This window comes from Aquila chrysaetos, chromosome 8 (genome assembly GCF_900496995.4).
Source record: "Aquila chrysaetos chrysaetos chromosome 8, bAquChr1.4, whole genome shotgun sequence".
Classification (NCBI taxonomy): Eukaryota; Metazoa; Chordata; class Aves; order Accipitriformes; family Accipitridae; genus Aquila; species Aquila chrysaetos.
The window spans coordinates 24453328-24465468 of NC_044011.1; the positions used below are offsets into that span (position 1 = coordinate 24453328).

Consider the following 12141-nt stretch of genomic DNA (forward strand, 5'->3'; position numbering starts at 1 on the left):
AATATCTTCCTTTTTTTATTTTATTTATGAACTAGAATGTGGATTAAAATTTTCAGTAAACTGTGCAAGAGGTGACTATTAAAATACCATGAGAATTTTGGGGAGAGAGAAGATAGGCTAAAGCAGGAAAAGTATTGATAGAAACTGAATTACTGTTTACCTCATGAATGAAGGGGGCTTTAGTTAATGCAACATTTTTTTTTAAATAACCTTCCCTCCAAATAACCTGTATGGAAAATGTGACATTCACAATAGTATCCGTTATGAATGCTTGTGTAATCTTCCCCCTCCTTTTTCTTCCAGAAGTAAAAATGATACTGACGGTGATCATGATCGTGAAGAACTGTAATCATTCCAAGTCATCACTACTCTACCGAATTCACCAAGCCTAGCAATGATGACCAGATGTTCAAGACTTAAATGCCAATACCAAACTCCATTTTAACATCTTTGGTCTATATTCCCTTACGATCTTTCTTGTTTATTTTTTATAACCACTTCTTAACACTCTTAGATTTTTATTTTTTTTTAAATGAAGTTTTAGAGGATATGATCTTCTTTTGCACAAATACTTGTATTTTTGAAGCTGATTCTTAATCATATGAAAGTGAACAAAAAAGAAGTCTGGAAAGCATTGTTCACTGGAGCAGGTGGTAATTGTGCAGGAAGGGGGTTCTTTACTAATTTAGATATAGTTTTTTCCAAATATTTCAAGTGAAATCTCTTACTGGAGTAATTTACAGATTTTTTTTTCAGATTATTCAGGTAAATGTATGGTATCACATAAAGATTTTTATAAAAATACAACATTTCCTAAAATTTGAAAAAATATATTTCTTTGGATAAATTTTATACTGATATCTCTGTAACTCTTTCTGTTCTAAGGTTCTCCTCTCTGTGGAGCAGAGATGGTGTGGCAGTCTATAGAGGAGAAGGAGTTGCAGACACATTTCTTCTGACTGAGCACTGTGTTGTTTTTGCACTTTGGTGCCAATGCTCAACTTTTTGCAGATGTTTTGCTGTCTGCAGCATTCCAGATAAGGAAAGAAGGAAGAACAAAATAGCTTTCTCTTCTTCCAACAAAAGATGATCTAGGCAGCTTAAAACCTTAGTGCTTTTTTTCTTACTGTGTCCAAATTTCAACACTTCCGTTATTTGAATACATGTGTAGAATGCTCGCTTTCTATTAAACCTCACTGTCTCCATGTTAGAACTGACATTTCTGTTACTGAGAAGGTATATGTTTCACATGCTTCGTCTAATGGTTGATGCAGGTTTTTGGGATACTGAGTAAAAGTGTACGATGGACTCCATTCACAAAGTAGTAAGACAGTACCATCATTTGAGACTGCCATTGAGAAAACCTGTTAATTATTTTGGATTTTATTTTTATTTTGTTCTTGCAGGAGAGTTGTTTGTTTCGGGGGGGGGGGGGGGGTGTTGCTGTTGACTCTGTGTATAGTTAAAATGCCAAATTAGATTTATAGCAGCTTGAAGTTGTATTAAGTGATATTTTGCTTTCTGTAATTCTGTTATAAAATAAAGTTGTTTATTCTCTGTATGACTTTTGGCACTCAGACATAAACTTGGAAGATATTTAAGGTGAGAAAGTCAGTTATGAGAACTGCAATTCTAGCTGCCACAGAACCTTGAAAAGCAGGGATTAGTACAAGTAGTCTCCAGGGTTACCAGAAGGGTGGCACAATTGTCTGGCTCCTAAAACTGATACTAAAGTATCAGTGGTTTTTAGACATGTTCCAACAAGCATCCTGGTTTCTGTGGTTCAGAGAAGAAATGTTCAGGTGCCAGAACAGGCAAGATTTGGACAGCACAGTGCAGGTTAAAATGCCCCTCGGTCTGCAAGCGGTTCTACTGAGTTCATTGAGTTAGGATGTACTATGATCTTCAAGTAACAAAACAAATCATAAGCCTTCTCACTGCGTTCTTTTTCACTTCTGAGCAATGTATTTTTGGTGCTATTCTCAGTTTAGATTGCTGCCATCTGTCAGCATGCTTGCTTAACAGAAATTCCTATTAGTTTTGGCTTTGTATAATTTGGATAACATAAGACAACAGTAACCAAGATGTTGATATCTATATGCGTATAGGCGTTCTCAGTTACATCCCACATTACCCAGAAAAACAGCGGATAACAATGTTACCTGCTTTTCTTCAAAAACAGAGAAGTTAGGCCTTTCAAAAAGAGGAGGAGAACCCCACCCAGCCTAGTAACATAAGAACACTGCCACAACACCTTGCATGACTAGGGAGGTTGTCAAGGAAGTAGCAAGTTTGGGATATGTAAGGGAAGGTCAAAACGGAGATACATGCATTTAGGGGGATGTCTTAATGGATTTTTTCATACAAAAGTACATAAGAAAAAGCTCTATAAAATCTTTCAGGTATTTTTGATACGGTGTAGTATTGGTTGCAGAACTCGTTTGATGGGAGGAAAGTGTATTGCTTCAATTCCTTATTGGTTTGGATCTTTCTGATTTGTTAGACACTAGATCAATATTGGTTTTTATTGTAATTGTATTTAATCCTTAAAACCACAAATATAATATTCTTGAAAACAATATTACTTTCACTGAGAGCTGTATTTCTTCAAATACTAATCAGAACCTTTTGTCAGGGAAAAATTAATAGTGCTTTCAGATCAGCATAGCTTGTGCATAGCTATTACTTCCATTGATTAAACATGTACTAATTAAACAACCATTGTTATTTAGGAAAACATAAGCCCCAAGTGTGATCAATCCTAAAAATAGTCACGTTTTACAGGTTCTGGCTGTATGTAATTATTCAGATGTTCTGGAATATTTTGCAATACTGATGAGTTTCCATTGTTACTTTTCTTTATATAATATATCTATAGAAAAAACTGCAACATGCAAAAAAAGAAGTTGTTCTCAAGGCACTTCACAAGCTGGCTTTATAATAAATAGGCAATTTCAAATACAATTACAGGCCCATTTAATGAGAAGATAGTTCAGTAATTAATTCTGCTCAAATACTTAGAAAAGTGATTCATGTGGGTCCTACACAAAAATACTTAATACGTCTTTCTTTTTAATCATTATCACCTAGGAGTTCATAATAAATGTTGGAATTGTTCTACAGATTGTTTCCTAGATTAAGGTTTCATAAAGGACAAGCAAGCAACTCTGGTGGCAGACTGTTTAAAAAAAAAAAAAAGATTTCTTGCTCAAAGTGATTAGCAACTACAATACAAAGTGTTTCTTGAAGTATTCTTCTATTTGACAGCTCAAGCTGAATGGCAACTTCTAGTTTGGCCACAGAAGAAATCAAAGAGATGGAATAAAATAAATGAAATACTGTCATGGGCGGGGGGGATGAGAGAGAGAAGAGGGGTTCAGATTGCTTGAAGAATCATCTCCAATTGTATTAGCAATAGAAAAATGATTTAATAGAAATTTATATAAAAGTGCGGCTTCACAGAATTCAATGGCAAGGTTCACTCTATTACTTAGTACATGGATGAAGTGCACTCAGGAAAATTAAGTTAGTATCAGACTAAACTTATGTGTATAGAGACTGAAAATGTAGTAAGTTAAAAAGAGGAATATTACAAAGAAAAATCAAGTTAGAATTAAGTTCTTGTGATTGTGCAAAGATAGGGAATGTGGAAAAGTAGGGGAGACCCTCCTGTTGAGTCACGAGGTTCAGAGAAGACCCCCTTGCTTTCTAAACTGCTGTCGGAGTCTGGGTGTGTCTGGATCGACTCCTACTCCCAGACTTGGTCAACAGTTTGTATCTAAAGGCATTATGAGTATAATAGCAGCCTAAAATTCATTCACAGTTGAATAAAGTTTATGATAGTAAACAGTATAAATTTGAAAGTAATAACTTATACTTGCTATAATATACTTATAGACTATTCAGGTTAGTACACACGCATGCATAAAGACACTAAGAGATATACGTACAAGAGAGAAAAAGAGGTATACCTTTTAAAAATTCTCCTTGGGGGGAATGAAAAGTGAAAAGGTTCAATTCCAATGCTTCGGCATCTTTCTCAACAGGCAAAGGGCTGAGCCTCGAGGAACAGAGAGTATCAGCCCAGGTTGTGACAGCTTTCAGCGACAGGCCTCTGATTTTCGCACACGGGAAAGTTTGCAAGCTCTGAGAGGTGTCCTGCTCGGAGGGAGATGCTGGCCACAGCCCACTGCGGTCCAGGAGAGCTCAAAGGGCCTCACTCAGTAGTGCCGTTTATAGGTTCGGGAGACGATTGACTTTTGTCATCAACAAATTGCTGGAATCCCAGCTGTGCTGGTACCATTTCACGTGCAGGTAATGTAAGCTCTGAGGCTGGCTGAGAATAACTCAAAATATAGATACAGGATGCTCCAGGATTGGCAGGGGAGGACTGAAATGTCTCAAGGTTGTTACGAGAGAGAACTGGCTATCTCTGCTCCCGTCCCCCGGCTCTCGCCGGGCAGCAGGAGTCCCTGAGACGCACAGCCTATCTCCCTGTCTTAGCTGTGTAAGAGTTCCTGGCACAGTCAAAGGTCGCTTAACCGCCCGACTCGCTACACTTATGCTAAGGCCTAGCAAGACTTCCCGAGTTCGTAAATCAGCCTGGAGAGGGGGAAGGAAATACACCACCACAAATACAATGACGGAGGTCAGAGTTTGTAAGATTTGATAGTGATCGGAATGACAACTAACTGTACCCTTGGCAGGGATGCAGTGGGAGCTTCTCAGCTTTTAGGCACATTAACTGTGGAAGTAGGCTTCTTGGAGCAGCTGGTGTCCTGCACTCAACCTGACTACACCTCTGGAAGGTTTGAAACTGTTTTGATTTTCAGGCTGCTCAGTTGTTTGGGGTTTTTATACTACACTTGGTAAAAGATGCTTGGATTAGTAATACTAGTACAACTTAAAAGCATGAGAAATGCTACTAATACCTGGGGTTTAAACTATTCTGTTTGGCATGAAGCAAATCCTACAAGAGTTTTTGGAGCTAAGTATATATGAATGGCTGTAGTGGGCCAGGCTAAATGACTAACTAACACTCCCAGATTCCTATCTCTGAGGCTACTGGTATTTGCCTAGGGGTGTGTGTATGAATAAGTACTGTACTAGAAAGCAGTATTCCCAAATATTCTTCCAGCATTCAGCAATTTTCAAAGACTTACTGGTCTATTAGTCTTTCATATTTATCTGCCTCTGGATTTTTGGCTAGTTGCTTTTAAAAAAATTCCTCTGGCAGGCATTTTCACCATTCCATGTGTCTTAAGGAAAAAAACACCTTTCATTTCTTTTGAACAGGCCTCTGCTAACTTTGTTTGATAAGCACCACTGCTGATACTAGAATAGACACCTAACAGTCATTCTCTCATCAGCCAAATAGCTATTCCACGATTCTTCATCATTCTTAACACCTTTCTCTGTACCTTTCTTACTTAAATGTTGGCACTTCAAATTCTGTTCTGGGAAGTGAAGAGGAAGCAATCACAGATAGGCAGGAAGGTTTTAAACATGCTTATTCGTTGTCGGTGGAGTGGAATCCTAGCCTCATGTTATTGCTAGTGATAGACGGAGGACTCCTCAGTGATAACAATAATTGAAGACAAATTATTTCCTTGCAATCACTGTTTTCATATATATTTAGAGAATGCTTTTATAATTTATCTAGACAAAAACTTAGTTCTATGGTGTTATTTAAATATATATTTTTCCTTTTCGAAGGAGTTATTTAAGATAGTGTGATGTGTTTCATGCCAGTAGCATGAAAACATATATGCAGGGACATTTTCTCTTACTGGGAAGAACAAGTTTATACAGAGAGTAAAATCAGAAGATAAGTGTCTTCAGCCTTTTGATTGCAAAATACTGGGAAAGCAGTTCTGGCATGATCGCAGGTGGGGCATCTTGAAACACACAGAGAACCTGTTAATGGGCATCTGGAGTGAATTGCCAGCTGGAGATGGGGAGCCCTGCAATTAAACTGCAGATTCTTCTGCCAGCTGACTGAGATAAACTTCAGTTTACTATCTTCGCTCTTCCAGGTTTTGCTGTGGTTCTCTTACAGGGTCGCTTCCTTTGAAGTCAAAGTCCGTATGTCCATCTTGTATTTAACTTTTGCTGTTCATGTTAATGCTGTGACTTCTGAATAAATACCTGGCTTTTTCTACCCAGCACCTTCTGCTGATTTCAAATGGAACTACAAAGTACTTTGCACTTTCAAATGTAGGTAATTCTTTTGGGAACCCAAATAGAGACTACTAGGTCTAATTAGAGGTACTTGCGTTTAAGCATCCTAACATTTACTTTTCCTATACAGGTGTACAGGTAGCTCTTTCCAAGTAATAAACAGTTGGCTCTTCACCTGTTCAATGCAATGTATTCTATGTTATTTGCATAGATTTAAACCAGTGTGATGACTTACATATTTTTAAAAATAGGATAGTATTAAAATGTGATAGAGGACTGTTACGTATAGTAAAGGTACTTGCTGTTTGACTCCTGTTTTCTTCTCATACACTTTGATAAATTACAGTGTTTCTTAAATCTGTGGTCATGGCCTCATTAGTGTTTTTATAAAATGATTCAAAGGAGTTCTTAGAAGTCTGTGAGAACTGAAATTGTGCAAAACCACACATAATCTCAGACAAGGCATTATCCACTCTGTTATTGCAGGGTGGGTAGTGACAAACAGCTGTAATGAAAGGTAATTGCAGACAGCAATTGCTAGCAGATAGGGACAGTAAATACCGGGGACAGTAAATATCAGGGACAGTAATGGTAGTCACTTCTCGTCCTTCATCAGTTTGGATTTAAACTTGAGAGTCAGAAACAGAGAAGCCGAAAGGCAATAGTACTCGCAAACAGTTTGAGTTGCGTTTTTCTGGGCCATCTGCCACAGGCAATCTGAGATGCACTAAAAATTCTACATCTACAGCTAATGGGGGGGGGGAGATTTTTTTTATGTGTGACAAATGACACGCAAAAAAAGAAAACTCTATATTTACAGGGTTTTTTATTTGAAAAATCATCCATTTGTCCTTAAACTAGATTAATAACTGGTTTACAGAATACTGACTTAATTAATCTTTTCATGGTTTCAAAATTTGTCATGGGCAGTCAGCAGAGAGAAGTCCTTTTGTTTCCCATCGCTGTTACATTTTGCTTCCAAATTCTATGGAAAGCATACTTTACAAAACCCGCAATTTTTCCCACAGTGTACAAGCTAATAAAAAAAAGCCAGTTCCCCTTCATCACCCTTCTCAATTTCCTAGATGTCAGTGCTTGATATGAACTTGCTATTTATGCACCTTCAATTTAATAAGGCTGCCTTCCTTGTATATGTCAGCTCAGCTCTCTCAGGAGCTTGTTATATACCTTTCTTCTCAGTATGCTAGGGAAGGGCTAATGAGCAAGGTGCTTTCCCCCCTCCAAATCCTGTGTCATGTAAGGGAACTGATACAGTATGTTGCAGGAGGTCTCTGGTGTCCGATGAGTTGCATGAAGTACTGCTTGCTTGGCCTCATGTGAGAAAGCAAAACTGTTACAAGACCTTTTTGAACGGCAGCAGCTGTTGAACGGCACAGCACTAATTTCTCCTCTCTGTTTTGTTTTCCTCTGTGGTATTTATCTACAGCTGGTTATTTTTAAACCTGCAGAGCTGAGTACTGGGTTTAAGCTTGCTTCCTGAGACATGAGACTCCCTTAAATGTCCTTCAGTTCTTGCATTTGTTCATTTTTTGTCCAGATCTCCTGGGTTTCTGCCACTGGCCATGGTAATTCAGGAGGACCTTTCCAGGGTCTTGTGCCATGGCCAGTTCCTCATTAACTGAAAAATAAACCAAACAACACAAAATTCCATAAGAATGTGCTCATTTCCAATGGTGAATTTTTATAAACATGTGGTGGGAGCTGGCATATGTTCGTAAGAGCTAATCTTATTAAATTGAAGGTGCCTAAGTAGCACGTTACTATCAGTTTGCCCATGCTCCTAGAAGAAAGTTTTCAGAGTGTGAGATTGGGAGTGTGCCTATGCCCAGTGAAACACTGACACAAACTCTATTGACATCAACAGAAATACTCTATTCTGATTTGCCTCCACCAGCTTTCAATCAGAATAAAATCCTTAAACAGAAGCAAGGAGAGCAGTTGGCTTGTACTGGCAATTCACATTCTGCTTTATAGTGGTAGTACCATGAGAGCCTCAAATTGGCCTGATCCTCCCGATGCTGCCTGTGGTACAAACAGAACAGAAAAATGATCTCCGCCCCCATAACCTGACACCTTCAGAACAGGACAGTGTCATCAGAGGCTTGGAGAATTATTTGGAGAGGGCTGGAGAAAAAGAGAAAAGAAAAGAAGAAAAGAAAAAAAAGCCCAATTAACATAAAACACTTTATCATGGGATATTAGCTTCCCTTGTCATTGCTACTTGTTCAGGAGAGATGTGTGCCGTTTTGTTTGTTGGTTTTATTTTTTAAGGAATCCTGAAGGGATGATACTAAGGTGGGTTTTGATATATTTGCATGGAGCCTCTCACTTGCTGCACAGAGAAAAAAGAAATGCTTACTTGACAATGAAACAGGACAGCCTTGCTTTTAGTCATGCAAATTTGATTTTTTTTTTTTTAAGCGATCTAAGGAAATAGGCACCTAAAGCCTGCTGAATTTCTGAGGTTTTGTCAGAGAGGGAGGGTTGGCATTTAAAGGAGTCTGTTCTCAGGCTTATCTGTGGTTCTGTGGTTAGTCATCTCGCTCACCTGATGGTCTTAAGCTGAAGCTGGCTCCACTTGCCTGTATGGGGAGAGCTGCTCAGGATGATTTGTATGAGTTGGCTGGAGGCCTAAGCGGTAGGCTGGAGTCTGGCAGTCTCAGATCAAGCAAAAGAAGGGCTTAGAGATCGAGCTGGGACTGCAATGCCCAAAGTATTAAATAGACAGGAATTCATCTCACATTTTCTTGAGAGTCCCAGCCAGAACACCTGTGATCTGCAAACCAAGAACCTCCTTCCCCGAGGCACTGAACAGCCAAATGAGAGAAGCATAGCAGCAATATTCCTTTGGCAAATTAGTCTGCCAACTACTTCATTCATCTCTCTCCCTTAAAGCATTGATTGCTAATCTCAGAAAATTTAGGAAATCATTACTTACTTAAACTCACTACCAATCCAAAGCTAAAAATTCTGTGCTTTAAGAGAAGCAGGATTTAACATCTGGTTCTGCAGATTATTTACAGACCTGCAGAAAGTGCAGCTCAGGAGGATATAGGAACTGTGAAAGAGGGCAGGCCAGTTTGTTTCAGCAGTTGATCATGCAGCATGAGTGCAAACATCTGTGGGTTTTTTCAGATGGGCTTCTTTGGCTTAATGAAAGTATTGTCTGAGCCTCAGCAAAATACCTGAACTGATGGGATCTGTAACCCACCTGCTTTTCCTGTTTTGCTTGATCCTAGCTGGAATAGAAAAGCAAGAGCATCACGAGGTAAGAATGAGTTCAGTAGTATCTAACTATCACAGATGGACACAGATGATTATTTGCTGAAAGGGAGAATCCCTGCTCTTATCCAAAGTCTAATGCAATAATTTCATTAGCTTTCATTTCAACCTTTTTTTAAGAAAAGAGCTCTCAAAACTTAGCCTTCCTGTTCCTTCATAGATATTGAATTGTACAGTGTTTTGGCACCACGCTATTTTTTGGTTGTTGTTTATTAGTGTGTGAAAAACTGTCAGCACCTTGCTCTAAGGCTAATTTATAACTGAAGGCAGAGCTGGCTTAGGCATGCAGAACAGGCTTCCCTAGTTGATAAATTCAGCAGCTGAAAGCACATCTTGATCAGGAAATGTTTGAGTTTTAGCAGCCTGAAGGTGTATGCAAACAAACACCCTTCCTCTCTGTTAAAGCCTCGGGTCTAAATGCCTGGAAATATTATAAAAATTAGGAATTGAATTAATTCTACATTTCTGGGTATGTGTGGCCTTTCTTATTTTTAGAACTGTGTTAAATTGCCTAATTTTTAGGGTTTCAGAAGACTGCAGCATAGAGCAAACTTAATGAATGTACAAATTACAGTGCTTGATCTGGCTTCTAGGTGAGGGTTATTCCCTAGGCTTGCGCTGGTGGGTGAATCTAGCCTTCTCCTTTTGGGCTGATGCACCTTGGGCCAGCTCGAGGTGAGTGTCTCAGCTTATCTGCAGAGCCCTGTGGTCAGGATTGTCCTGCCTGCCCTAGCCAAGCCTCTGCTTTTGAGACAATGGGTGAGCTGCTAGAGCTGACAACTGTAGTGCGTGCATTGTGGACCGTTGTCCCAGACAGGGGCTCACCAAGCTGTACCAAGAAGCATCTGAAGTTTACAGAGGAAATCTGGGATGTCATTTTTGCTCCCCTGATACTCCCTACGGAGAAAAGGTTCAAAAGGCAGCTGATTTGAGGAACAAGCTTAGCCCAGTGTCTGCAAGAACATGTTTTGGAAGAACTGAAGGAAAGAAAGGATGAGGACTCCAATCTGAGCGTGCGCAGGGCTGGCCTTGGCAGCTGGAAGCCTAAAATGAGAGCAGAGCACGTGTGAATCTGCTACTGCAGCTGGGACCCAAACCTGGAAGGCACGAAGATCATCCCATTCAAACTGAATGGTCTCATGTACAGAGGTTTCCCTTCTAAAAGAAACTCCCTGCCTGCTACAGTTACAGCCCAGGATGTTTTCCGCGCAGGACCAGTCAGGCTGTGTGAGCAGCCTCGGTTTGCAGTACCCCGGTGTGTTCACTCACTGTGCATTTACTTGGGTGGGGGTGTTTCTTGTTTTGGTTTTACTCTAAAGGTAGATTTTTGGAGTATAAGCTGATTTTAAAATAGAAAAAGCAACATGGCAAATGTGCATTTAGGTACAAAGTAAAAGCAAATAAGTAACTTTGAAAGAACACAGATATGTACTCAATAACCAACTACTTATAGGGCGTAACTGCTGTTACTTGTCTCACTGAAGACTTGCACGGTGAAAGCACAGAGGAAAATGATCTGTACTTTAACTACCCTATTCTTTTTCTCAATTTTGGTTGCCCCTTCTATAGTGTAGTATAGTAAAACCTTCTATAGTATGGTATGTAAAATTATGCAGTTTTAAGTGAGGGTTCAATCCAAGTTCTAAACAAATTCCTGTAACATTTTTCAAATAGAAAATGGCCTAAAATGCAGTACAACTTCATAAAATTGTTTATGATCATAGTTCTCTTCAGTTTAGTTAATCGTACAAGCCTAACAGTACCTTGTTGAATGAGAAGTTTTGTCTGCCTGCCTACTCATTGCCCCCAAGTCCTGACTCACCTTCTAATATTTTGATCCTGAAGTAGGCAATTAGCAGCAGTAGGAGTAAAGTCACGGGCATAAAGATCCCAGCAAAGAGAACGTAGCCAGGCAGCTCCTTCACAAACACCGAAAATAGGTAACTCATGCTCATTTTCCTCTGCAGCAACCTTGCTGAGCAAGATCCTTCAGATGTCCAAGTGTGGACCTTATTTATCCTGCTTGCTTCCTTTTGTCCCTGCATCCACGTTCTGCCCTTTGCTCAGGCTATTATCTCTTTTTGGACTTTGGTTTGTTTGTGTAGGCCTGTGATTCCCAGTAGAACTGGAGTTCACTTGCAAAGTTACTCAACCACAAAGTTTAAAAGTGCGTATTGAAGTAATGCAGGGCTTTGAAACCTTTGGATATGTTGGGCTGGGCAGGGCTCAATATGTAAGGCTGCTGCCTTTTGAGCAATATGGGTTCTGTTATCTGCTAATGTTGTACATGCCTCTGAATAATAAGCACCCTCTTTCTAGATATATTATTAATTTTACAATAGGTCTCAAATGCTCACTCAGGGTGAAGACCTTTCTACACTTACCACACAGGCATACATGTGGTCTCTGCTCTGAAGAGTTTTCAGACCAGACTGTTGAGGCAAGCAGCAAGTGACCGAGTGGATGCTGTACCAACAGCATTTTTTCCAAAAAGCAGCTGCAGAACTGTGAAACTCAGGAAGGTTTCTTTTTTAGCAAAGTTGAAAATATGTGATTTGGGGGGGCCAGTCATGCCAAAGAATTTAAGAACATTTTAAGCATTCAAGTAACTGGGTTTGAGCCATTCAGTGTGTTCAGTTTTTCCCATCTGGGTACCAG

General features: G+C 39.5%; 2 protein-coding genes across 30 annotated transcripts in view; one reads left to right on the plus strand and one right to left on the minus strand.

Moving 5' to 3' along the window:
• EPB41L2 (erythrocyte membrane protein band 4.1 like 2) overlaps positions 1-1561 on the plus strand; it is a 130142-nt gene extending 128581 nt beyond the window's left edge. For all 29 annotated transcript variants that reach the window (XM_041125207.1, XM_030021817.2, XM_041125214.1 and 26 more), the window contains one exon: positions 304-1561. The gene's annotated coding sequence lies outside the window, so the exon portion shown is untranslated. The remainder of the gene's footprint in view (positions 1-303) is intronic.
• Positions 1562-6989: 5428 nt separating this feature from the next.
• On the minus strand, positions 6990-11534 carry SMLR1 (small leucine rich protein 1). The gene is made up of 2 exons (XM_030023514.2): positions 11306-11534; positions 6990-7819 (listed from the first exon to the last, which is right to left on the minus strand). The coding sequence occupies exons 1-2, from the start codon at positions 11526-11528 to the stop codon at positions 7707-7709; spliced, it is 336 nt and encodes a 111-aa protein (XP_029879374.1). The 5' UTR covers positions 11529-11534; the 3' UTR covers positions 6990-7706.
• Positions 11535-12141: the final 607 nt, after the last annotated feature.

Excerpts from the sequence above, each read along its gene's own strand:
- SMLR1 (XM_030023514.2), bottom strand. The coding sequence starts at position 11,528 with ATGCAGGGACAAAAGGAAGCAAGCAGGATAAATAAGGTCCACACTTGG. Across the intron at positions 7,820-11,305 it reads CAGGATCAAAATATTAGAAG|TTAATGAGGAACTGGCCATG; the intron begins GTGAGTCAGGAC and ends TTTATTTTTCAG.